At 49.7% G+C, this 25,860-nt stretch overlaps 1 protein-coding gene across 2 annotated transcripts in view; it reads right to left on the reverse strand.

Moving 5' to 3' along the window:
- Positions 1 to 25,860, reverse strand: part of ZCCHC14 (zinc finger CCHC-type containing 14) — a 50,151-nt gene that overhangs the window by 6,943 nt on the left and 17,348 nt on the right. Inside the window, exons 3-12 of one of the 2 annotated variants that reach the window (XM_019978921.2) lie at positions 19,006 to 19,079; positions 10,079 to 10,150; positions 7,127 to 7,236; positions 6,300 to 6,394; positions 6,164 to 6,218; positions 4,934 to 5,213; positions 3,303 to 3,394; positions 2,851 to 2,978; positions 1,864 to 2,004; positions 305 to 1,774 (exon numbers count right to left, since the gene is read on the reverse strand). In XM_019978921.2, coding sequence (XP_019834480.2) covers positions 305 to 1,774; positions 1,864 to 2,004; positions 2,851 to 2,978; positions 3,303 to 3,394; positions 4,934 to 5,213; positions 6,164 to 6,218; positions 6,300 to 6,394; positions 7,127 to 7,236; positions 10,079 to 10,150; positions 19,006 to 19,079 — 2,517 coding nt within the window. The remainder of the gene's footprint in view (positions 1 to 304; positions 1,775 to 1,863; positions 2,005 to 2,850; positions 2,979 to 3,302; positions 3,395 to 4,933; positions 5,214 to 6,163; positions 6,219 to 6,299; positions 6,395 to 7,126; positions 7,237 to 10,078; positions 10,151 to 19,005; positions 19,080 to 25,860) is intronic. The other variant, XM_019978922.2, reaches the window with a different exon arrangement.

Here is a 25,860-nt window from a genome sequence, read left to right on the forward strand (position 1 = left end):
ACACTGGGCGTGGCTCTGAATCACCCACGCTTGCTCCCCAGTCACGTGGCACAAAAGAACAGACCGCGGAGCCGTCGGGCCACGGCCAGAGAGCCACACTGGAGTGAGGAGCAGGCGGAAATCATAAAGACAGTCTCTGAACCAAAGCTGCCCTCTGGGGGCTGCACAGCCCATCAAGAGTTTGGTGCCTTTTCAGAGAGCACTTGAAAATCACTTCTTGCTTGCTTTAGAAAAAAGGAAGTTGATTATTATTTTCATAAAAAGGACACTCCTGTCTGGATCTCTCCACCTCGAGAGCCTTTACCTTGCCGATTGAAGTCCATGGACGGCTGCTTGCAGTCCTGAGCGCGGTGACCGGTGGCCCCACAGTTGTAACACGAGAGGTTCCCGCTCTTTTTGTGACTGGAACCATTGCTACTGCCCACCAAGCCCTGGGCCTGGTAGACGCCCGCCGCCCCCATGAAGTTCTGCACAGGCGGGACAGTGAAGGCGGACTGGCCACCCAGCACGGGCTCGGGGCCCACGCCACCACCGTAGGGCGAGTGCACGACTGGGAAGGCGCCGCCGCCATACTGCTGGGCACCCATGTAGCCGCTGCCGCACACGGGGCTGAAGGGCAGGAACGGGAAGGGGAAGACTGAGGGCCCCGAGAACGGGTGCTGGAAGTAGCTGGCGTAGCTGACAGTCAGGCCGCTCGAGCCGCAGCTCCCACTGCAGCCGCATGACGTGCACACAACACAGCCGGGCGGCGGGGCGGGCGCCGGCTGCTGGGGCACCGGCTGCTGCTGATGGTGGTGGTGGTGGTGGTGGTTCTGGGCTGAAGCGGGGAGGTTCCCGGGGGAGCTGCCACCACCGCCGCCGCCACCACTGCTGCTGTAGAAGCTGCTTTCGGGGACCGAGGAGAGCGCGGGGCTGGAGCTGGGGGCCGGGCAGCTGGGCACGGTGGCCATGTTTGCGAAGGATGGGGAAGGGTGGCTACTGGAGGCGGCAGTGTTGCTGTTCGCACAGAAGCTGCCCTGCAGGGGACCCACGGGCACACTGCTCATCGCAGAGAAGGCAGCTTTGGTGTTGGCTGTGTACAGAGCAGTCCGGGGGTTTATTATTGCAGGGGGCACACTTATTTGCACATTGTTAGAACAGGAGGTTTGCCCAGAGATGGCGGAATCCGCAGGGACAGATGAAGACACCAGGAGTTTGATGGGCGGCCGAGCCACGTGGAAGACGGTGCTGGACGTCCCCGCGGCAGCGGTGCTGGCTTCCACCACCAGGGCCGGCTGCTGTGCCGGCTTCATCACCCTGTCCAGCGCAGACGCGTGGACGACTTTGGTGCGGGGACCAAAGGAGACAGTGGGAGACACGGAGCTGCTCTCGGCGAGTCCGGAGAGGACCTGCATGGGCTGATGGGGGGTGGACGAGGGGAGCACGTCCATCATGGTATTGCCAAAGCTCTTGTCCACCTTGATGCTGCTTCTTGGTCCAGAGACTTTACTGCGCTCCTCGAGGGACAGCAGTGAGTGCACAGAGGACGAGAGGAGCTTCATGTCCGTGCTCCCCCTTTCCGCCTTATGCACAGAGTTCAGCATCCGGATGGGTGCGATGTGTGAGGCCGCCGTCATCATCTGTGGGGGCAGCGAGTGGTGGCCCGACGGGGTGGAGCCTGCCTCGTTCTGCACAGGGAGGACCTGTGCCGTGGGCCGGGCGGAACTTGAAGTGAAGTGGTTCAGCAGCATCACGGGCTTCTCCTTGTCAGGGCCCTCCAAGTGGATCTCCACACCTAGAGGTGGAAACAGCGTCAGCACAGCCTGCCTGGGCCGGGCGGGGGCAGCGCCTCGCGAGCCACACAGGAAGGAAGGGCATCCTTACGTCTGTCGTTCTCTTCCGCGCTGTCTGAGCTCTCTTCCCGGGCCTGCACGCCCATCGGGCTGGGTGAGGAGCTGGAGCACTCGGACGAGCTGCCTTCCCGGGCCGTCTGGTGAGGGGCCTGCTCCACCTCCACCCGCAGCGCTGCGGAGAAGGGACAGGTGACAGTCCAAAGGTGGCACTGAGGTCCTCGAGCTACAGGACACGACGCTGGCTGTGCCCTCCTCTCCCGCCCACAGGCATGCCTGTCGCGCTTGTCTTCGCATCAGCCCCAAGGAGGCAGGTCCTACCCTGGCCCTATGCACACAGGGTTGAGGCTCCCACGCTCGGCAGATGCACACACAGCCGTGCTCAGCTCCCCAAGCACTCACCACAGACCAGGAGAAGGACCCCCCCACCACCAGGTGCTACAAAAGCAGCCCTCCACCAACACAGAGACCTCTGTGTTCTGAGGCCCAGTGACACAAGACCTTTTCGGTCAAACAAGTACCAAAAAGATGCACTGACAGTTTTTTCTTCCTGGTTCCTGTCACTCTTGATGTTTCTAGTGCATAAGGAAAACAGCAGAAGGGCTGTTACCGTGGTCCTCCACCACCCCCTGAGGAGAGGAAGGCAGGGGGAAGGGGAGAAGGCTGGTGGTCCGGCATCAAGGACTTCAGGGTGGACATGCAGGGCAGCAGCCTAGGGCCACCTCTCTGCACCCACGTGAAGGGGAGAGACTGGCATCTATTTTCACATTTCCTGTTCTTTCCCTCTCACCAGAGCAGTTCCTGGGTCTAAACCTTTTGCCCAAACAACTTCAGGAGAGTCACCTGTCTCCAGCTGCAAACCTAAGGTCCCTTCTATTTGTCTACTGCAGAAACTATAAGAGCTAAAACGAGGAAAAGTAACTCTTTAAGTACTAGGAGATGGAAATGGAAAAGTGGTGTGACCTGAGGTCTGACCCTTGCCAGAAGGGTCCCGGGTCCAGGCGCACCCGGCCCCACCCACCTGCAGCATGGCTGCCTCGCACTGTCTGCACGGGCCCCACGTGGCTGGTGGGGGGCACGCGGGCCACTCCGCTGCTGCTGACCGGGGGAGGGGCCGAGGGGTTCAGGCACCGTTTCTCTGACTTCTCCCTGTGTGACAGGAAAGCACACCAACAACCGAGTGTTCAGTTCTGCTGAACAAACTCTCAATGCTTCGCAGATGCTACTTAAGTACACATGCTCCACAGAAGGGTGATTTCCGTCAAAATAATCCCCAGGGTAGAAGATAACTGACTTGTCAGATTCACTCCAAAGGGTCGTATCTAGCAAACCAAAGCCACATTTGTAGAGTTTTAAGAGTATTAATTAAGGTTTAAGAGTATTAATTAAGCCACCAGCAGTAACAAGTCCTAGCATCTGTCCCTCATGTTAGAAACTAAAATGAACACATTTCATAAACAATCTCACACTCACTTCTCCAGCTCCAGTTGAGTCTTGAGTTTTTTCTTTGCTCCCATGGTGAGGGATTCAAATTTATTTAGATCTTCTTCCGTAAGGCTCAGAAACTTCCACAGAAGAAACAAATTACAAAGTTACTGAGAATTAATTAGGATTCTGAAAACAAAGAACTTGGAGTTTAACTTAATAAACATATTCAACCTCTCAGATACGTAAACCCATAAAACTTAACCAGATAATAAAAGACAGGGAAACGCTACAATATTTACTTGCTAAGTGACTTGGTGTCCAGAGTCCAAAATACAAGACACCCACTTTACACCTGAGAGTCACGGGCTGTGTCTCCTGAGCCTTCGGCACAGGCGTCTGGACCACAGCTGGGTGAACGTGGGGCCCTGGAAGGTGCGTGCTGTGCGGGCAGGTGACTGGGACAGTGTCCTGCGGTCTCAGCTGCTACTGGGATGCGGTTCATGGAAGTGTCCCGCTCCAGGGACCCGACTCCCACAGAGAGGAGCATCGTCCTCTTTAGCAGCTCTTGTTTCTGGAATCACGGGACACCAGCAACTCTGTTGGGCAGCAAGTGATCCAGAAAAGCACATGCCATCCAAACTGAGTGGAAACCTAACCCACTGCCCTTGTACTAAGAAAAAGATCCTACGTGGTTCTCGTGACGGCCCATAATATGATCTGTGATTATAGCCTTTTCAACTACATACATCACACTATAACTTTTTAAACTGATAGTAAAATCTGTTGTTTTTAAGACTTATGAATCCTAAACTGAGAGTACTGAAAATATACTTAAAATGTGTTTTTTATTAGCAGTAAAAGCTTGACTTCTAGTTCTTCAATTGCAGGTTTTTGGACAAAGGAAATGTTTACAGAGACCAAAGCTACCACAGCACTTTATCCAGCAGAGGGCACTCAGAGTTCAAACATCCCATACAGGTGTAATTTACCAGAGACATTGAAACTTGAAAGAAATTTCAGAATTTAACAATGGAAAAAAAAAATGCTTCTTGTCAAAATTCTATTGTAAAAATAGTTTCTATGTAGGACTGCTTGAAAGATATAAAATTCATCTATTCCTTTAGCTATTATGCCCTTAATGAAGCCAGGTCATCAGCCAGCATTTACCCGGGTCAAAGTATGCAGGCTCCTTTAAAAAGGCCTGCACTGAGGGCTGTCTAAGCAAGGGGGGGGATGCAAGCTCCAGAATCTACTACTTCTACCCCCCACAGGGTGGCTGGAGGCACAACACTCTTCACATCACATACAGCAAGTATCTACTTGGGAAGACCCCAAACTACCTTTAAAAAGCTGTTTGTTCACAAGCAATTTATGTTCCTTTTTTTTTTTTTTAATTTTTTTTTTAAATTTTATTTTTAAACTTCACATAATTGTATTAGTTTTGCCAAATATCAAAATGAACCAGGCAGCTTCAAATTCAAATCCATGGCCCCCTTCAGCGAACTCATGGGACCCGGGGAGCACGCATCTGGCAGTGTTAAGGACCAGGTGGCATGACCTCCACAACACACGCACTGCTGAAACCCAGCTCGGTTCCTCTGGGAACGAGGTCCGAAGAAAGAAAGATTACCCGAGACAACAAGCACATTCTATCTGCCTGCCAGTAACCAACGTACCTTCTCCATCGTGAGCTGTTTAAAGACAGGGTAATACTTGTGCAAACGCAGTTTCCGAAGCCAGTCTAAAATCCCATTTTGCTCCTGGGTCTGCGGGGCCTGCAGGCTGGACGGCATCAGGATGGCGGGCGAGCTGTCCATCGGGGTCCGGTAGGCCAGCGCCGAACCTGCACCCCCCGAGTGCGAGCAGTGGGGCAAGGCGGCCGCACTGGCGGAGTGCTGCACGTGGTGCTGGGCGCTGCCCTGAGAGGACGGGATGCCGGCCACTCCGCACACAGGCCTGCGAGGACAGCAGACAGGTGGTTTTCAAAACTCCACGGCCTCCACTCAAGACCAGCTCCTCTATCCAGACTGCATCTGCGGCCCACTTCACCACTAGCGTTCAAGTTGCAGCCTCTGCCACCACACCCCCGCCCCAGTTGACCATCTGTGGACATGGACGTGTGCATGCACCTGTTCAGACACAGCGCCTGAGCACATGTACACACACGTGTGTGTCACCACCAGACTTCTGGTTGAGCTGTCTAGTTTTTTTCTGTTGCTTCTATCACAGGATAATACTAACATATACTAAAATCAACTCCAAACATTTTTTTTTAAAAAGTAAATTCCCGAATGCTGGAAGGAGCAAAAGCATCTCTCTCTGTGCCAGCCCCTTCCACACTAAACTGCAGACCCACAGATTCATCATGTGCTCACACACTCCAGGTGAGGGATGAACAAGAAAGGCGGGACACCAAAGATCTCCTTGCCTGACTGGCGTCCATAGGACTGTGTGTGTGTGTGTGTGTGTGTGTGTGTGTGTGCGTGCATGTGTGCGCGCACCGCCCCCCCCAACATGTGAGGTCAGCCCATTTTAGGGCCCCAGCTGGCAGAGAACCCAGACAGCAGCAACTCTGACCCTTCATGGGCTTAATCACTCCCTGAGACCTTGTAAAAATGAAGATTTTCAGAAATTCTGGTTTCCTAGAATGTACAGGGCCCAGAAACTGGCATTTGCAATAAGGGTCTTTGGGAATTCTAATTCCAGTGGCTCAGAGAACCCCTTTTTTTCTATTTTTTGAGAAATCAAAAAGTAGATTATCTCTATCCAATTCTTATCCAATATTACTAGTCAAGACTAAGATCAAGAATGCCTTAGCTCCAGAAGCAACTGCTGGCACACAGTGAGAAGCAAGCTCTGCAGCAAGGCTGCCTGGAAATGCGCGGGTCGCACGGGAGAAGTCTCACCTTCCAGACACGCCCATCATGGTACCGACTTTAGAAAGGGAAGGGTTGCCAGGACCTACAAGTTAAAACGAGAATAATTCATTCACAGACCGTAAAAATATTTCTACTTTTACTGAATTACATTTTACAAACTCACTTGGACTTTGAAGCTGTTGGGTGGGAGAAGAAGTGCTGAAAAATTTCTTAACATGGTCATTTTTTAACACATGAGAAGGTAACGAAGCCAAATACCTAAAAAACAAACAGAGTGGTTTTTTCAGCATTAAAATGTATTATTACCAAAAAGTAACTGGGAGAGAAATTTTAATTTTCAATTAAGAGACATTTGTATCAGAGAAAAACTAAACAGAAGCACCTTAACCTCTCATCTTCCTGCTTTATTCAGTTTAGTTCTTGGCAGGATTCGTGGGTTTCCTGGAGCCCCTTCCCACATTCACACTGTACTACACTGTATGAACAGAGTCTCTCTGGGCCCACAACACGGGGCCTGTGGTCTCAGCTGCCAGGGGGCACTCCAACGGCAGGCCCAGTCCCGGGCCCTGGCAGCAGGGCTCCCTCTGTAAATGTGTACAGGACAGCATGCAGGACACCCTCTGGGTCCAGAGTCTCTGGACCCAGGAGACGTTTTATTAGGTCTTCGTTTCATCCTTTCTACTACAGAAGAGAAAGGATAACCAGATTTTATTTCATAAGACTGTCAAAATTACAGTACATGTTGGCATATACTTCAGAATTCCTTCACTTGTATATCCTCAAAAGCATGCCTAGGTTAAGACCCTTCAAATTCTCTGTAACTGAAGAGGAGACCGGAACCATCCAGACCACGTGTCACCTGAGCAGCCCCTCCGTGACCAGGCGGCCCAGCCCCACCTACACCACCGAGAGCCGTCGGTCTACCAGTCACATGGTGCTGCTGCAGGGGGCTGCTCTCCGTGGCCTTATGGGGGTCAGGGGGAGCATTACCTCAGGTCCGCTTCCAGATCCATATGGTTTCGCTCTACATAAAAGGAATCTGGGCCAGCTAAGCAAGGAATGAATTTCTCCAAATTTTCTTCAGGATACAGCTGAGACAACTGAAAGAGACGAAAAGGCACAGGAAGTCTGGCACAATCTACTTAACAGAACCAGGACTCCTCAGTGTGAGAAACACCTGGGCAGGTGTGAGGAGGTGGCGTCTGCTGGTGTGAGTCTGGGCTTCTGCATCCACTGGGATGCAGGAAGCCACAGCCCACCACAGCACAGGGAGCTGGGCGGCAAAGCCACCACATCAACCCAACTCCAAGAGGGACCTGCCCTCTGAGGAGACGGCACATGAGCTGTCCAGCTGCAGCAGAACACGAGGAAGAGGCGGCTGCCATACACGCCCCACAGGCTGAATGAGGGTCAGACAGCAGCCGGCCAGGAGCCCGGGCACGGGGCAGGGAGACTGTGCCCTCACTTCCGAGCTCTCTTCCGTGGGCGGCAGGCCGCAGGGAGCCTCTGCAGGTGGCACAGGGTGCAACGGCTGTCCCGGGGGCCAGGCAGGAAACCCCATACCTCCCCCTGGAGCCTGCTCTTCATCCAAAGCAGAAAGCCCACAGGTCACAGGCCAGGATGAGATGGCGCCTGCTCTCAGAGCTCAAGCACAACCCCCAAGTTTCTGGAGATGAGGAAGAACACCTTCCTGCCTCTGGGAGAGGAGGAAGAAGAGGAAGTCCTCCTGACACTGGTCTTTTCTCAGGGAAGGTAAAAACAAAACCCCTCCAACCCCAAGGAAGGGCAGGAACCCCTCCTGAGTGGAAGGGCCTGCATGAGCACAGAGTGGACCAGGTCAGCTGGTGGGGAGGGAAGGGCAGCGATGCTAAGGAAGGGCAGTGATGCTGAGAAAGGGCCCAACCCTGTGCCTGGAGCTCGGGCTGCACCAGGACAGGGAGCCCCCATCCCCACTACAAATCTATCCCCAGCGCCCTCCCTGGGAGTGGAATCAATGGGGCAGGCAGACCTGCTCTGTTCCACAGGTGAGGCAAGACCACGCCATACTCCTCTTGAGACTCCAGGGACCAGCAGGTCTCTCTGGAGGAACCCAAACTCAGCTCTGCTCCTGACAAGACTAACCCGAAGCCACATTAATGGTTTGATGGATTCCATTTCCAGGCTAGTTTCTAGACATGATGTCTAACATTCAATCAAAAATTATAAGATAAAAAAGAGGTGGGAGTCTATTGTCAAGATAATCATTAGAACCAGACTCAGAAATAACCCAGATGTCAGAGCTATCAGATGACTTGAAAATGAACAAAAACCCCTAAAATCATGGTACCAGAGATGAAGAGTTCAGCTCATGAGCAACCTGAACAGAGCTGAGGAGAAACATCCCTCAACTTGAAGACAGGGTCAAGTACACATAACTCAAGGCCCAGGAGAAGAGAGAGTGGAGCAGAAGAAATACTGAAGGAGGTGATGAACAAGACAGTGAGGCAGAAGCCCAGAAAGGGCAAAGGACCCAAAGCCAGGGGAGTGTCAGCTGCTGCAAATACCCAGACAAGAGCGGCAAGGTCTGCCAGCATGAGCGGAGTCCAGAGAAGCACTTTTCCACAAAACAAGTAGGGAGGCCTGGAGGAGAGGAAACTCAGTGGTCTACATGGTGCAGAGGAGCAGGAGAGCCCGGGGCAGGACCCACATCCCTAAAAAGAAGGTCTGTGGCACTCTTCAGGGCAGGACAGGCTGAAAAAAGAGGCATGATCGAGCAACTTCTGTCCAAGGTGTTCAACTAGATTTTCTCCCATGGGATGTTTTCCCTCATCTTATAATCAAACTAGACAGCATATTAAAAAGCAGAGACATTACTTTGTCAACAAAGGTCCATCTAGTCAAGGCTACGGTTTTTCCAGTGGTCATGTATGGATGTGAGAGTTGGACTATAAAGAAAGCTGAGCGCTGAACAATTGATGCTTTTGAACTGTGGTGTTGGAGAAGACTCTTGAGAGTCCCTTGGACTGCAAGGAGATCCAACCAGTCCATTCTGAAGGAGATCAGTCCTGGGTGTTCACTGGAAGGACTGATGTTGAAGCTGAAACTCCAATACTTTGGCCACCTGATGCAAAGAGCTGACTCACTGGAAAAGACCCTGATGCTGGGAAAGCTTGAGGGCAGGAGGAGAAGGGGATGACAGAAGATGAGATGGTCGGATGGCATCACCGACTCAATGGACCTGGGTTTGGGTGGACTCCAGGAATTGGTGATGGACAGGGAAGCCTAGCATGCTGCAGTCCATGAGGTCGCAAAGAGTCAGCGAGCGACTGAGTGACTGGACTGAAGTGAACTGATAATCAAACTGCCAGCTGCACTCTGGAGACACTGCAGCCGTGCTGGCTCCACTCGGCAAAGGTGGCCACTTCAGATGCTCAACTGTGGCTAAGACAGTGGTTCACCGCCTGGCAAAGGCCAGGCTGGGCGACTCTAAGCATGCAGGTATGGCGGTATGTGTATGGCGGTAAAGAGGTATTTATTAGTGCAGCTTGCTGTTGAGATGGTATTTGTTGAATCAATTTAAAAACAAGCAGCTGCCTTTCAAATTTTTTTAATATTTGAAAAAATAAACACAAACAGGAAGATTCGACATGTACACACACACAAAGGTGGAAGCAGGTGGAGTCTGCGCTCACTGCCGCCTGTGCCGCCCCTCCCTCAGCTGTGGCGGGAGAGCAACAAACTGCCATCAGCCAAACAGCCCTGGCAACCGAGGACTCACACCCTTCTGCCCCGCCCAGTTCTCAACAACGGGAAGGAGTGTGGACCACATGCCGCACCAAAGTGGGAATGCCCACCCTGCACTCACTGCCCTGGCTCAAGGCAGCATCCATGGGCATCAGGCTGCCTTCTGACCGTGATGAATGGGACCCTATAACTTTTATAAGAGCCCTTAAATCACCTTACCTTTGAAATAAATTCAGTCACTTCAGAGGAAGATTTGGTTACTGATGTGATTGAAGAATCAGACCACAAGACCTTAAAAACAAACAAACCAACCTTAAAAACAGACACCACATACTCAATTCACAGCACATTCTTCCAGGGATTCACAGCCAGTACATGGCGGTAGTGGGACGAGACTTTATATATATAAAAGCCTCGTGCGTTTATATACCCCTTGGTGTGTTATAGAAAAGATGTTCATGTAACTCTAGTCCATTAAAGCTTAACTTCCTGTTTTGCACAATTATTCAAACATCACTAAGTCACTCATGTGTGGAGTCTAAGGTTGCCCCTTAAAGCGTCATCAAGTCCCTGATGACCCCGACTGCTTGTGTGCACAGCCCCTGATGTGGGAACCCCCTGCTCAGGTAGGTCAGTCTGTAAGACGCTATGAGAGGTGAGCCCGTCCAACAGTGAGAGCTCCCGTTCAGGGCTGTGGCCGTGCTGGTGGCCCACAGGAGTCTGACACGAGTCAGGGCAGTCAGGACCAGGAGAGCAGGGACCAGCTTCCACTGCAGGGGGCGGGGGAAGGACGCAGCAGAGAACATCAGAAAGGCCTTTCCAGAAGTTCTACAAAGCCTGGTACAGTGGGCACAAATGTCCATCTTCCCAAATAGACTGTGAGTTCCCTGGGGCAGGGGGCTGGCTTCCTAGCACTGCGAAGTCGCTTCAGTCGTGTCCGACTCTGTGCGACCCCATAGACGGCAGCCCACCAGGCTCCCCCGTCCCTGGGATTCTCCAGGCAAGAACACTGGAGTGGGTGCCACTTCCTTCTCCAGCGCATGGAAGTGAGAGTGAAAGTGAAGGCGCACTGTCTGTGCTCTTTTCCACCTACGTCAGCACAGACACCTGTCAGAGGCTCTCCTGCACTGAGAAAGGCGTGCGCTGAGCTCAGGAGGAGCGAGGCAGGACAGAGGGGAGCAGATGGGACAGAGGGAAGCAGGGCCCAGAACAAGAAAGGGTAAACCATGAAACCATGACGTTCACCCTAAAGTCCAGAAGCACTGGAGGATTTCAAGTCAGGAAATAAAATGACTGAGTCTTCTGTCACCCAAAGGGAAGCATTACATGCACACTGATGTAGAGAAACCAGAGCTTAGAGATAATCAAGCAACTCTCAAGCGCCCAGCACCCGCCGGCCTCTTGCATGTTTGCTGACGGTCTCCCAGGCCTGAACTCAGGGCTGGCATCTCTCCTCCCTGTTGAAATTCACACGAGTCCCTTTCTACTCTGGAGCTGTCATAGCACAGAACAATTACTAAGCTGTGTTTTTCAAGCCCCAACAAAATACAAATCGATCAAGGCAAGGAACCTTTCTCCTTTCTCTCTGAATTATCGACGCCTCCCAGAACTCATCACAGCAAGTGCTAGCATTTTTTAATGAATGTGCTGTGCGCCATCCAAAATCTACCTACACTAAAATGAAAATACCTACACCATTTTTTTCTGTTTGAAATAATTAAATCTTTTAACAACACTAAAAACAAGACTCGGGGTAGTGAGCTGCTCCCCACGTAAAACAGCAGTAGCAGCCACGATTCAAGGTGAGAGCTTTCTCGCTTTAGATACGTGACCCAAGCACTGTTGGCACTGTGGTTTTCAAAGCAAAACACGCTGCACATCACGCGCACGAACACACCCTAACTCAGCTCAGAGCATCGAGCCCAACACCCAGATGGTGAGCACAGCACAAACATACCGTTTTACACTGAAACAGACAATCTGCTTCCCTGACCATTTTACATTTAAAGAGGGACAACTATTCGAGGTAGCCTGCTCCTGATATAATCTTCTTTGACTTCCAAAAGGAGTTGATGTTTCCACCCAGGGCAGATACAAAGCAACGATTGGAAACCAGCTGACTTCAGCAACACACCTCTGCAGGAATCGCAGACTGACCTGACCCAGCCCTGAGCCAGAAGAGAGGCCAGCCAGCCCCCAGAGGAGTGTGGACCAGGAGAGCAGCCTAGCATCTTGCCACAAGCTAGAGACACGTGATCCAGTGAGTCCAGGATAGCATCAGTCATAAGCTAACCCACGGTTCCTGTACCAGCAAGAAAAAACACTGCCAATCAAATGCTGCCACAGTCGCTTCCTATCAGCTGCACTCACTCAAAGAGCCACTGAGACCTAAAGAGATGGACTTCAATGTATCTTAAACATACACAAAAAAGCATACTGTGCATAGAACAGATAAGTATTTCTTCACACTCAGAGTCTGACTCCTCTGACTCACTGTCTGTCTTGCTCTCAGCACCCTCTGGTCCAGGGGCAGCAGCTTAGGAAGAGGCCCTGCTACTCAGGTCACAGCCCTCATGTGGGAAGCCCTCATGTGCCCAGTACCACCAGACCTGCCATCAGGCCTCTGAGGAGCTCTGGAGCCAAACACAAGGACAGGCAGAACAGTCACAAAGGACAAGGCAGCCTGGAAGCAGCACGGACCACGTGCTTTTAGAACTGTTTTTAATGCTAAAACTATCAACGGTTATTTGCTGTGAACTACAAGCGGAAAACATCACCAAGAACAGGATGCTACGAAGAAAGAACTGTCAGGGAACAAGAGTTCTTCCAAGTTTCAAACAGGACAGCAGAGGTGAAAAAGTCAATTCAAGATACAGAAGATGAAGGACTCTTCCACACAGTAAATCAAAAAAGTCAAAGGGAAAGAAAATAGAGGCAAAAAGATATAAAATAGAGGGCCAGTCTTAAGGTCCAACATGCCGACAGCAGGAGTTCCAAAATAAAACTGAGAAAAATGGGGCAGAGGAATCAAAAGAATGATTCAAGAAAAGGTCCCCAAGTTAACGGGCTTAGGCAAAAAGGGCTGATGCGTCCCAGCACAGTGGATGGAAACCTACACCCACGTGTGGCTCTGAGAAATGTGCGAGTGACTGGAACCAAGCAAAGGTCCTAAAACTTCTAGAAACTGTAGAACAGAGCCATGCTTCTCAACAGCAACAGTGCAAGACAGGAAATAAGAAGTGCTTCCAAGCTCCTAAGGAACATGATGGCTGGTCTAGAGTTGTATTCCCGGCCACGTGTCAGGACAACTGGATAAAGACACTGCCAAACGTGAAAGTCGGGAACTGTGCCTCCCCAGGACCTTCTCTAAAAAGCTACAAGAACCAGAACTGACCTGCAACAAGAGGTGATCTGCGAGCCAAGAGCAGGGAACCAGAGCTGGAAGGGAAGAGGGGACCCCAAGGTGAAGACACGGGGGCCCTCAATGAGACGGTGCCAGCCTGAGTCCAGGTGGGAGAAGGGCCACAGCTCCAGAGGGGGAACCAACGGAATGTCGGACCCATCTGAACACAACCAGGGAAAACTTTAGGGGCAAAGCTGTTTTCCAAGTACGCGTTCCCAAGCAACAAATAGAGACAATTAACCCCCGGAAGAGCAGAGCACCGGCAAGGAACAGCACTAAGCGTCCACCACACGGCCCGGGAGCCACAGCCTCCACGCAGCCAGGCTGCCGCACAAGCACCGGTGCAGCGTGTCCCCTGGTGACGCGAGCACGCACACGGGAGTCCCTGCACACGTGGAGCTGATGGGAGCAAGAACTAAGCAAGAAGCAGTCGTTAGGACTGGCCCTCAGCTAACAGTGAGGAGCGCTCAGGGCAGTGAAGGCTGTTTCAAGATGGAAAAGCAAACTTTTAAAGAAAAACACAGCACTAAAATAAATGTGCTGTCAACCCACTCCAGTATCTTGCCTGGGAAACCCCATGGACAGAGGAGCCTGCTGGGCTAGAGTCCGTGGGGTCGCAAAGAGTCAGACACAACTGAGCGACTAAACAGCAACTGGGTTCTCAACAGAGACGGGCGTGAGAAGAACGGGGTTTTTATCGGTCCTGCTCCACAGTTCCTCTTAAGTCAATACAACTCTCCCGTCTGCCAGGCATTTCAAGTGTTTGGGTCATGTTCTGGGGTTTTTTCCCACCCTGTCCTTCATGCATAATAAGTAAAGAAAAATATACTTTAAAAAAAGTTTTAGTTATTCGACAGTGAGTTTGGGAAAGCTGGTATATGTGGACATTTCTACATGGATACAAAATCATTTTGTATTTTAAAAGATTCTGTCATCTGCTTCCTGGATTTGATTTCCACAGTAACTAGTAACTAGCAATTACAACTTCAGCAAAAACAAAACCAACTCCATGGAAAAAAAAGAACAGGAAACTCAAACTCCTACTTGTAGTCTATTTGTTACTTACATCTTCCTATAAAAAAATAACCTTTCATTTGCATCCTGGAAAACAATGACACATAAAAATTAAAACTAGAGATAAACAAGGCTGAGAAAATGGGTGGCGGGGGGGCGGGGCACGGGAAGTGTCGCTGACTTTTCCCTTAATAAGTGAAAGCTTCCAGAAAAAAACTGCTTCCTGAGTCTTCCTACACTGTAAGCAACAGAGGGCACACCACCCCGTGGTACGGCAGCCACTCCTAATAAAGGTTTTTACTGTTCTGGCCATAGTACAATAGACATTCATTTCCAAGTTCAAAAGACAACCTATTTAAAGGACAATTTATCCTAATTATTTAGGGTTTTGTGGACAAAAATTAATCCTCAGGTAACTTCTAAAAGTGTTTTACTGAAGTATAACTGACACTGAAATGCACATATTTAAAATGCACACTCTGACCAGTTTGGACACACGCATGCACCCACGAAACCATCCTTCTGGTCAATGTAACGGACATGGCCATCACCCCTCCCCAGCAAGCTACTGACCTGCTTTCTGTCACTGCAGATTATTTCACATTTTCTAAATTTTAAACCCGGAAGGAGCATACTTTCTTCCCTGGCTTCCTTCACACGTGTAATTATGGAGTTCTCTCTGTCCATACTGCATCAGTAACCCGCTCCTCCACGCCCAACAGCCCACTGTGTGGTCACAGTACAGTGTATGCCCAGTCTCCCGTGATGGGTATTTGGGGCCTTACAAACAAAGCTGTTATAGACATTCGTGGACAAACCTTTGTATGAACACATACTTTCATTTCCTTTGGGTACTGACCTAGAAGTGGGGCTGATGAGTCATATTTTAGGAGCATGTTTAACTTTTTAAAAAACTGCCAAACAGTCTCCCCAAGTAGTTTCACCATTTTATGCTCCCAGGACAGTCCTTCCACATACCTGCCTGCAGTTGGTGTGGTCAGTCCTGCGGACCTCAGCCGTTCTGATGGGCAGGCAGCATTAGCTCGTGGTGGGTTTAACTGGTCTCTTCCTAACGGCTAATGACACTGCACATCTGTTCACGTGTGCTCTCTGCCCTCCACACATCTTTCTTGGTAAAATGTCTGTGTATTTTTTATTGGGTTATTTTCTTATCATTGAGTTCTTGAGAGTTCTTTTTATAGTTTGAATACAAATCCTCTAACACACACGTAATTTACAAATATGTTTCTCCTAGTTCTGTGGCTTGTCTTTCAATTTTCTCCACAGAGCCTTTCAAAGAGCAAGTTTTAAGTTCTGATGAAGCCTAATTCATCCATTTCTATGGGTCATGTTTTGGTATCCTACCTAAGAAATACTTGCCTGTTAAGTCACAAACCTTTTTTCTGTGCTTTCTTCTGGAAGTTCTATAGTTTATGCTTTATGCTTAGGTCCAAAATTAGTTTTGAGTTAACTTCTATACAAGAGGTGAGGTTTGATCAAGATTCTTTTTTCTTTGCGTATTGTTGTCTGCTCCAGAACCGTCTGTTGAAAAGACCAACCTTTTTCTTCACTGAACTGCCTTTATACCTTTGTCAATAATCACTGACCAGGGTGGTGTGGCATCCAGGGCCTTAGCCCAAAGCGGAGGAGGCCTGGCCTGCAAGACGGAACAGTCACCACCGCCGACCCCAAGCCCAGCCCAGGGCGACCCCAAGCGGAGCCGCAGGCAGTGGGAGCCTGAGCTGCTCTGGCCTCATCAGAGCGCTGCCTGACCCAGAACATACGGAGCACTCGGGGCAGGGAGGGACCTCAAGCCTGACTGATGGCGCCCGAGCAGCCTCTGTCCTTCGGAGGGCCACGGTTCCCTTGTTTGGTTTTGTTGGCGACACTGAGCAGCATGCAGCGCCTTAGCTCCCCAACCAGGGGTCAAACCCACGCCCCCTGCTTTGGAACGTGGAGACTTAACCACTGGACTGCCAGGTAATTCCACAACAATAAAACTCTTATCAGAAAACTCAAAAATGACTCCTTATTACCTTGGCTTAGACAAAGATTTCTTAAATACAAAAAGCACAAGTAACAAAGGAAAAAGTAGGTAAACTGGACTTCTTCGAAAGTCAAAACGTCTGTGTGTCAAAGGACAGCATCAAGAACATGAAATAAATTCCCACAGAGTGGAAGACAGTATCTGTAAGCCAAAAGGCCCGGTAATTCCAGTCCTAGGCGTATATCCGAGAGAAACGAAAGCATCTGTCCACACGCAAAACTGTACACAAATGTTCACAGCAGCATTACCCATAAGAGGCAAAAAGTGGGAACCACCCGGAAGTGTACCAGCCAGCTGCTGAGCGGGCAAACAGAACGTGTCCATCCACACGGTGGAGATTCACTCAGCCATCAGAAGGGAAGTACCCACACATGATACAACACAGATGAGCCACGGAAACATTATTTGCGCGAAAGAAACCGATCACAAGAGATTACATATTGTATGATTGCACTCATGAGAAATACACAGCACAGCCAAACCCAGAGACAGAAAGTGGATTAGTACTGCCTGGGACTTGGGGAGGAGAAGAGGGCAATGATTGCTAACAGGCATGGGGCTTCTTGGGGTGATACAAATACTAAAATTAAGTTGTGGTAATGGTTACTAAATTCTGAATAAATTGTAAAAACACTGAAATTTTTTTTTTTCTATTTTTTAAACAATGTATTTGGCTCCACTGGGCCTTAGTTGTGCCATGGGGGACCTACCTCCCTGACCAGGGATCGAACCCTGGCCCCCTGTACTGGAAGCGCAGATGTCTTAGCCACTGGATGACCAGGGAGGTCTCAACACCGAACACTTAAAATGGATGAATTTTATAAAATGGATGAATTTTATGGTATATGACACCTGTCTCATCAGAAGTGTAAAAAAAAGTCACTTAGAAAATTTTAAAAATGTTTCATCTTTAAAAACACCAATGATATTCTCCCAAAGTCTTCCAAACAATCAATTGACCATGTATGTACACGTGAGAGCAGCTCTGGCCCCAGGGGTGGCCCCTGCCCCTCTCAGCATCTCGGTGTCAGGGCCCCTGCACTTCAACAGCAGTGCTGAGATCAGGTAGTGAGTCCTCCAATTTGTTCATTTCAAAACTGCTTTGACTGCTCTGTAGTTTCTTCCATATACATGCTATTTGTTACTCATTCACTTATTTACATAGGCCGCACCACCAGCATGCAGTATCGTGGCTCTTCCACCAGGGACCAAGCGCGGGCCACGGCCGTGAAAGTGCCGCGTCCTAACCACTGGACTACCAGGGAATTTTCTCCATGCAAATTTTAGCATCATCATGTTGATTTCTAGAACAGAAAAATGCTCCTGGGACTTACTTTTGCAGACAGTTGTGTGAGATGACAGAGAATCTGTAAGTTTACAGGTGTGTGCAGAGATGTTCCCACAGGGTCCGTGGTCCTTCCTCTCTACAGAACTGCAGCTCTGACCACAGCCAGCCAGAGACTGTGGTTAAACCCTGGAAGCTAGGCAACCATAAGGCGCCTCATCTTTCCAGCGTGATAGGATGCCCAAACCAAAGGTCACGCATGTTACACATTCACATCCCACAGGCGGCCACTTAACTTAGTCACAAGCAGGAGAGGGCAACTCACTGCCCAGAGCACCCACACGGCCGAAGCTGCATGAACGAGCAGCGTGCTTCATACATAAGAGAGCTGTGTGTTTTTAAATGTTCATTTTATCTTTCCTTAGTATCTCAAATTACCATCCAAAAAATACAGTTGGGGCTGTAAATCCCTGAGGGCACATCAGGTTAGTAACCCCACCCCACCCCCAAAAAAACCTAGCTGAACTGCTGGCTGGTGAAGGCTTATCACTGTCCTAAACACAAGAGTGTGCTTATCAGTTACCTCATCAGGAGAAGTAAGCTTTCAGATAACCAAAGCTTTTCTTTAAACACTAAAACACTTCATTCAGCTTATGCATCTGGGTAGAAACTTCTAAACTCAACTGTTCACTGGACCTCCAGAAGACTCAGGGTGTCCCTGTCTGCCAGCCTGCTGCACCCATCCTGGTCACAAGCCCCTCGTTTGGAGAGAGGCCGAGGGTCCACCCTGCCCAAGCTCACTGCTTTATAGAGAGGCTGAGGATGGGGGCTGAATCCAAACGCAGTTCGAGCAGACTGGCTGTGAGTGGGGTTCAAAGGGCCTGATAAACAGTACGCCTCAATTTTCACAATTCTCCACTGTAGCCAAATTAGGTGACCAACTACCAGGAGCCGAGTGTGTCAGTCCAGGGCGCACTCCCCCCAAACCCACCAAGGAGTTTCTGTCGTCCGGGAGGTGCAGAGGGACACGGCTCATCTCTGCAGGCACTGACTCCCCCAGATTCCAGCCTCTGGCTGAATGGAGGTGCTGGGACACAGACAGGTTCAGCACTGTCCTTGGTCACACAACTAACAGGGACACAATTGGACCGTGAGTTCCAAGCTGCACCCAAGCCCAGACCCTCCCCCTCAATGGAGAGCAAGGAGCCCCAACAAGTGCATCTTGGGGACCGGTCACCCGCAGGGCCCAGCCCACACTTCTATCTCCCACAGCACTGGCACAGAGCTTTGAAAAAAGACCTGTCTTTTATTTAGATAAATAAAAGTATTGTTTCGTGGTAAATATTCCCTTCCTATCCCTTAGAGGAGAAAAGGGGAAAAAAAACTTAGTATCTTACCTCAAAGGAACATTCAACATTTCTTTCATTTTTTTTGTGTGATAATCCCTTCAGGTCTATCTTTTCAACAGTCACTGTAAAAGTAAACAAAACAAAAAAACAACAAACACAATTATAAAAACGAAATAAAAGTTTGAAGTGTACATGATTAGTTTGCATCGATTGATATGTTAGCGGCTTTCACAGGAAAGCTCCCAGCACCCGGCACCATCTCCTCCGCGGGGAGCTCGTCAGGAATGAGGGAAGCTGGAGGCCGAGCTCAGAATGAGGGCAAAGTTGATCGTGAGACAGAAAATACAGGGAAAATATAAAAACAAATCTTAAAAAAAGGGATCGGTACTTGAAAAGAACATACGTTTATTTGCCTGCTAGAGGGCACGGATAATAACTGTAACTGAAGGTTAGTTATGCTCTGTTCTCATCCCTAAAAGACTAAAGATCAACACCTCCCACTCTGGTTGTTTAGAGACGTAGCTGCCCAGAGCCTTCGTCGGCGTCTTCTGTCTCTTTCTGGGACGGGGCCAGGCTGCAGGCGCGAGGACCGCAGTTGTGGAGCAGGCGCTGCAGACCCCTAGCGCCACCCCTACAGAGCAGGGGCCACGGCTGCACAGGTGGACAGGACAGAAGACAGTCACGTTAGACAGCCCCAAAGTGATCCCCTCCTCATGCCTCCCCTGTCACTCCCACGGGTGCCTTTTTTTCTCTCCTCAGAAAGAAAATTATACAATTAAGCTTGTAAGCACTTAAGTTTTAAGATGCAAATTAAGTTTGTAAGATGCAAATATTCGAGCACAAATATTTTTGAAAATAAAACAGCACTTAATAAACATGATCTAGTTTACGTATGCCCTGTTTCTGATTCAAACATGAATGCGTCTCAAATACTCATTTAACTGCTTGCTTCTTCAAGCTTATGAACTTCTGGCAGGTGCAGCAGTCAGACAATCAGCTCTTCCGGAAAGACCCCAGCGAATGAGGGAGGCTTTCCTGCGTGAACAGCATACACACCTTCCTGACTTTTCACCCGTATTCCTGGAGGTCGCTTGGCTGTGTACTATGGACATGTCTGCAGATCCTCAACACCTGTCTAACCTGACACACTCAGTGTAACTCACAAAACTGTCACGTCACACTTTCTGCAGACGCCCGATCTCCTGGTCGGCCACACATCCAGAGTTTTCTCCAGTAAACACCACTCTGTAAGACGTTCAGGGCCAACCCCCAGAAAGCTTCGTGGTCAAAAGTTTGGAGGGAAAATCTAAGAAACTCCTTTTCGTAGACTGCCCATGTACGCGATCATATTAAAGGCTCTGAGAAGTCCTGTGACAAGTAAATCTACTTTTATTAACCACATTTCCCCAATTTTTTTTTTTTTGGCCGCAGAACTCTCTCCTCCCATAATATGTCTAAGCGCCCAGAGAACGAGCAACTCTGGGCACCAGGCTTCGGAAAGGTTCTAACCCTGTACTTCCCACTATTGCAGCCACTGACCCCATGGGACCACTTACTTTGGTATTAATTACAATTGAATAAAATTAAAAATCTCATTCCTCAGTCGCACTAACCACATTTTAAGTACTTGGCAGCCACACATAGCCAGTAGCTGCCACGCTGAGCAGACCCAGAACCCTGGTCGTCACAGGGAGTTCTACTGGGTGGCGCTATGAAGTCAGGGGCGGGTGGGCCGCAGGCAGCCCTCGGCCATTGGTGTGACCGTCTCCAGGGTGCAGAGCCACACTGTGGGCTGACGCACCACCAAAGGCGCTCTCCCCCCGCCGACAGCAGAGCCCAGCAGTGGTGCCAGACTCCACACACCTCCTCCCCAGTCCAGAAACACCAACCATCTGGATCTTCGCAGAAAACAACATGCCGATCCCTGCCCTAAACCAAGAACTTGTTCATTCACCAACTCGTCTCATGAAGCGCCTACTGTGTGTTGGGCTGTACTCCGGGGCTGGGCACAAGGCGGCCGGCACTGACCAGAGTCCTTGCCTTCACAAACCGCTGCCTGAATTTTTAAGCCTCTATAAGTTTATAAAGTTGTATCAGAGTTGATACGGATCGTGGGAGACACTAAAACCCATTTGGTTTAGAGTATTTTAAACTTAAAATAGCATCTCACAGGAAGGAATTACTGTTTAAAAAAAACAAGAACGTTTGTTTCCTTTCTGGCAAAACAAAGAAAACACCACCTTTAGCAGTTGTGCACTGCCCGACCTCGCTCAGTGAAACTGCCCACTGTTCCTGTCTGACTTCCCCAGGCAGACTGTCAGCAAATAAACAGCTCTTACACTCTCCCAATCACTATTTTTAAAAACTTACCCACAGTGACCTCACTTTAATCCAGACCCTTCACTTCTTTAGACAATAGAATATACAAAGTCAACGAACACAGAAAAACCTATTTGGCGTTTTCCTGGGCCACAGAACACCAACGTGTACCTACAAGTCCCAGGGCTGAATATTAGGATTTATGAAAAAAAAAGCAGAAAGAAAAAACCCTAACTGGACTGAAGGCGGGAAGTGACTCATATCTGGACAGGAAAATGTGAAAAGCAGATGAATGTTACTCAGCTGTTTTCAAATCAAAGAGGCATTTCGGACCAGAGGTCTGAGATGTTAGCAAGACCTCTTTGGAGCCCCCAGCCCACCAGACGCTGTGCTCTGTCTGCATCACCAGCCCCAGTTCCGCCAGGACGCCTCTGGACCAAACACATAGACAAGACCTGCTGTCTTCTCTTGATGCCGCCTGCCCTGGAAGCGACACCTGCGGCCACACAGGGCCCTGAGGGCGGAGGACGGCCCAATGGGGACAGGGGGTGGGGTCAGGTGAGAGCAGCAGGTGAGAGCGCTGACGGTGGCCAACACGAGGGCCGGGCTGGGTGTTCAGCTGGGCTTCAAAGAAGTATAAGATACTCTCAACTCCGAAACTATTAAAGACCATGTTTATAACAATACAAACACGAACAAGTGTTTATCCTGTTACCTGAAATATTATAAACTACATGTATAACATTATTATAGTTTAAAATGTAAAAGAGAGAGAGACTGAAAATAAATGATCAAAAATGATAGGGTTAACTGCCTGGTGGTGGAGTTATGGCTAGTTTTCCTGTCACATCTCTGCAGTGTGGTTTCATGGTTTTAGAGTGTTTACCTGTGTGCACACACGTTTGCTGACGGCCCACTGAAAGCCCACTGGTAGACAAGGCCCCCCTTCCCTCCTGCCACCCTTGTGAGCCTGCAGACTGGGTCATGTCACACACGAAGCCCCACTCCTTTCTGAAACGTATAAGCAAAAAATTTGTCAGTTTGAGGGGCTGGATATCAAACCATCACCTGAGGAAGAGAACACAGCCCAAGACAGGATTAGTACTGACTGGGAAGACCCCCGAGACCCAGGGCTGGGCGGGAAGAGCGCCCAGGACGAGCGCGCCTCCCCGGGGCCCAGACGGTGAAGGGGTTCGGCCGGGGCATGTAGCGGGACCCCGGCTTGAGGCTGCCAGCCTGCTCCCACGTGCAGAAACAGCACGTGACAGTGTGCTGCTTCCTTTCAGCATTTCCGGGGCTCAAATTTTCTTCTTTTCTTATTCAAGCTGTACACCAGCGGTTCTCTCAAATCTTACGAGTCAGAGCACATGGCCTTCAGGAAGATGTGTAATTGCACTGAACTCCCATTTTTATAATTGGATCCATGCCTAATTAAAAAAACCAGAGCACTACTGTCACTAAGCAAGGAGGGAGGCCGAGCTGCGTGGATAAGACTGTAAAACATACCGTGGTAAGAGTGCAGGCAGATGCCCTGGAAGGCCCAACTGGGGTCCGGTGGGCTCACAGACCCCCTCCAGCAGCCACACCGCCAGGTCCAGGAACACCCTCCCTACCCCAGCCTGGGAGTGCCTGTTAAGACCCACAGCCTAAGGGCTGCCTTTGCTGCCAAGTGCGGTCACGTGACCCCCCCGGCGCTGAGGGCCACGTCGCATGAGAGAACAGGACACCCAGAGATAATGGCTTTAATATGTCCCGAGAAGGAGGCTCTCCTCTGAAACACCTCCCTTTCTACCCTAAAGACTTCTGGAAAAAAATGAGTTGTCGTCAGTTTCCTGTTAATTACGTGTTTTACTTGATTTCAATGTATCTTTGTTAAATAGCGTAATTCGGTACAGTCAATAACAAGAAACCAATTTTATGCCACACCTAAAACTAAACCAAAGCTAAAAGCAAGCATAGTAAAAAGGGTTTTATTGGTGAGTGAGAGAAAATATGAAAAATAATCATTTTCTAGCACACCACCTTCTCTCAAGCTCCATACAACAGAACTCAGCATCCTCATAATTAAAGAAACTGAACCAGAATAATAGTTAAGATGCCTCCAGCTTTGCCTCCAGCTTTACAATTTTATTACTGAAATCTAATTTTAATCTAAGAATTTAAAAGCTGTACTCTTAAAAAGTCTCAGCTAAATAATGTTCCTAAATATCAATTTACTCTCTCACTTTCATCTAGCATTTAGTTGTCTGTGTTAATGGGAACAATTTTTTAAAACACTGCTTCTTTTAACTGTTGTTAAAATTTGAGCATTCACTACTATGCTAATTAAACTGATCCTCTTTTGTACATCTTTTTAGGTCATGTTATATGAATTTAAGAACTCTATAAATTTACTTTTCTTTGATTTTATCATCTAGCTCCCCTGCATTAATTTGATTTGTTAGTTCTCCAGAAAGATATAAACAAAAGTTGAACATGATCCAGAAAACACAAAGCTGATAAAAGAGACGTCTGAAGTAGAAAATTAGGAAATGAACGCATATTCCATCTGGATGGTTAGCAACACAGCACTTGAACTTAGGGACCTGAGGAATTCACTTATTTACATTTGTTATGTGTATTAAGGCAAGCGTTTGTTCAGCCTTCATATGCATGAGGCCCCGCAGTGCCATGACTGGTGCAAGAGTGACTCAGTCCACAGCAGCACGGTAGGGCAAGACTTTAAAAGGGAAGGGAAGGGCCCGCTGAGCAGAGCCACACACAGTCAAGGCCCAGAGGTGACAGCACCTGTGCTGGGAGGAAATTAAAGTGGTGGTGGAGATGCGGGACAGGAGGCCAGGCAGGCGGCTGGCCCAGGACCCATGCATCAGGGCAGGGGGAAACCAGGGGCTCCGCAGTCTCCAGCTGTGTGAACTGTGACACGCCAGCTGCATGACCTTGGGCACTCTTATTTAATCCCTGAACAGAACAAGCACCAGCTTGCTCCGTGGAGCTGTGGCATCACCTGGCAGGCTCCTGTGAACTCGCAGGCGGCTTCCCAAGGAAATCTGTACCTGAAACCTTCAGTCAACAGTACAGAGAAAAAGGTAAGGCTTCCGCCTAATGAGTGCATGGCTTTCTTTTTCTAGTCTCTTCTGTTTAACCAAGTGTTGGGATCTCAGAGTTGGAATCCCACCTTCTCTTAGGAACGCTGCTTAACCACAACTCAGTTCTCCTGTCTGAAATGGGGACTGCAGTTACAATGAACCAGGCTATTATACCTGAGTCCCACAGGGTCCTAGGAAGGTCGGGTGGGTTAAAGTATGTAACAAGCTAGGACCACCTTCTAAGACTAGTCAGGGTTTCAGACCGTCCTTACTGCTGTCCCGAGCTGTAATCTGAAGAAACACAAAAGTCTGACCTCTTTATAAGTTGAACTGTGTCTCTGAAGACTTTTAAAAAGCATAGACAATTCAAAACTGAAGTGGGGTACAGAAAAGACAACAAGAAAACTAGTAACGCTGATAGTGGCTTCAGACTTTACGAAGAGCAATAACAGGGCACTGGGGAAAGCACGAACAATGAACCAATGACCAGTTACCTGCTGGGTCAGCTTCACGGTAGAGGGACTATGGTTACCTGTGAGCACTGAATGGAGACCACTGCGGATAATCAGCAAGGTCTGGCTTACTGCATCTTCTAAGGGTCATGATGTCTGAGAGCAGTCAGGTCCGGTCCTACCACAGTCCTGCCTTCCTGCACCAGGCATCCCGGCAAGAGACAGACACTGCTGTTCAACCAGCACTTACATTAAAACACAGGAACGAGGGGTCTTGATAATTGTGCCAACAGGAGAAAAGCATAATGGTGAAGAAGTGGCCTTCCCCCCTTAGGACTGTGAGGGTACAAGATACAGGCTCCACTTGGACGGACTGGGGACAGAGGAAGCAACGCCCACCAGGAGGCACCTCCCCCTTAACAACATGATGAAGGAAGACCCTCTGCTCAGTGAGTGACAACAACCCACCCAGGAACAGAGGCCCTGCTGCCTTCAGGACGACTGAGCCTCCAGCAGAATCCAGGAAACGAGCTGACTGCTGCTCCCAGGGCCGTGAGGAGGGCAGCCGTCCAGGCCCGCAGCCACAGGTGTGAGGACTCGGCACCACCGGCATCCTCGCGCAGCTCCAAACCGGGAGGCGAGAGCAGCTGGGGGCCCTGCGGGCTGCACCCCATCCTGTCCCTGTGAGCCCCCCAAGGGCCCACACCACTGGCCAGGGGGCCACCGGCCTGACACTGTCCACTGTGGCCGCACGAAGCCAGACAGCCGAGAACCAGGGAGACCAGCCTCCCACTGTGGGAGGGAGAGCTGCCTTGTCCACGCTGAGCCAGCGCAACTGCAATGCGATGAAATAAGACAAGTTCAGGCCCTCAGTCCCGTGGGCCCCACGTGGGGCTGGCGGCGACCACGTCAGTGCAGAGACAACAGCGCATCACTGCACAAAGCGCTGCTCTAATGCAGGAGCGCCGGCGCGGGGCGCGGCACGACAACGGCCACTGACTTCCCCTTGATGAACATCAAGACCTGAGACTTCCAGTCCAGACACA

Source organism: Bos indicus, chromosome 18, assembly GCF_029378745.1.
Source record: "Bos indicus isolate NIAB-ARS_2022 breed Sahiwal x Tharparkar chromosome 18, NIAB-ARS_B.indTharparkar_mat_pri_1.0, whole genome shotgun sequence".
NCBI lineage: Eukaryota > Metazoa > Chordata > Mammalia > Artiodactyla > Bovidae > Bos > Bos indicus.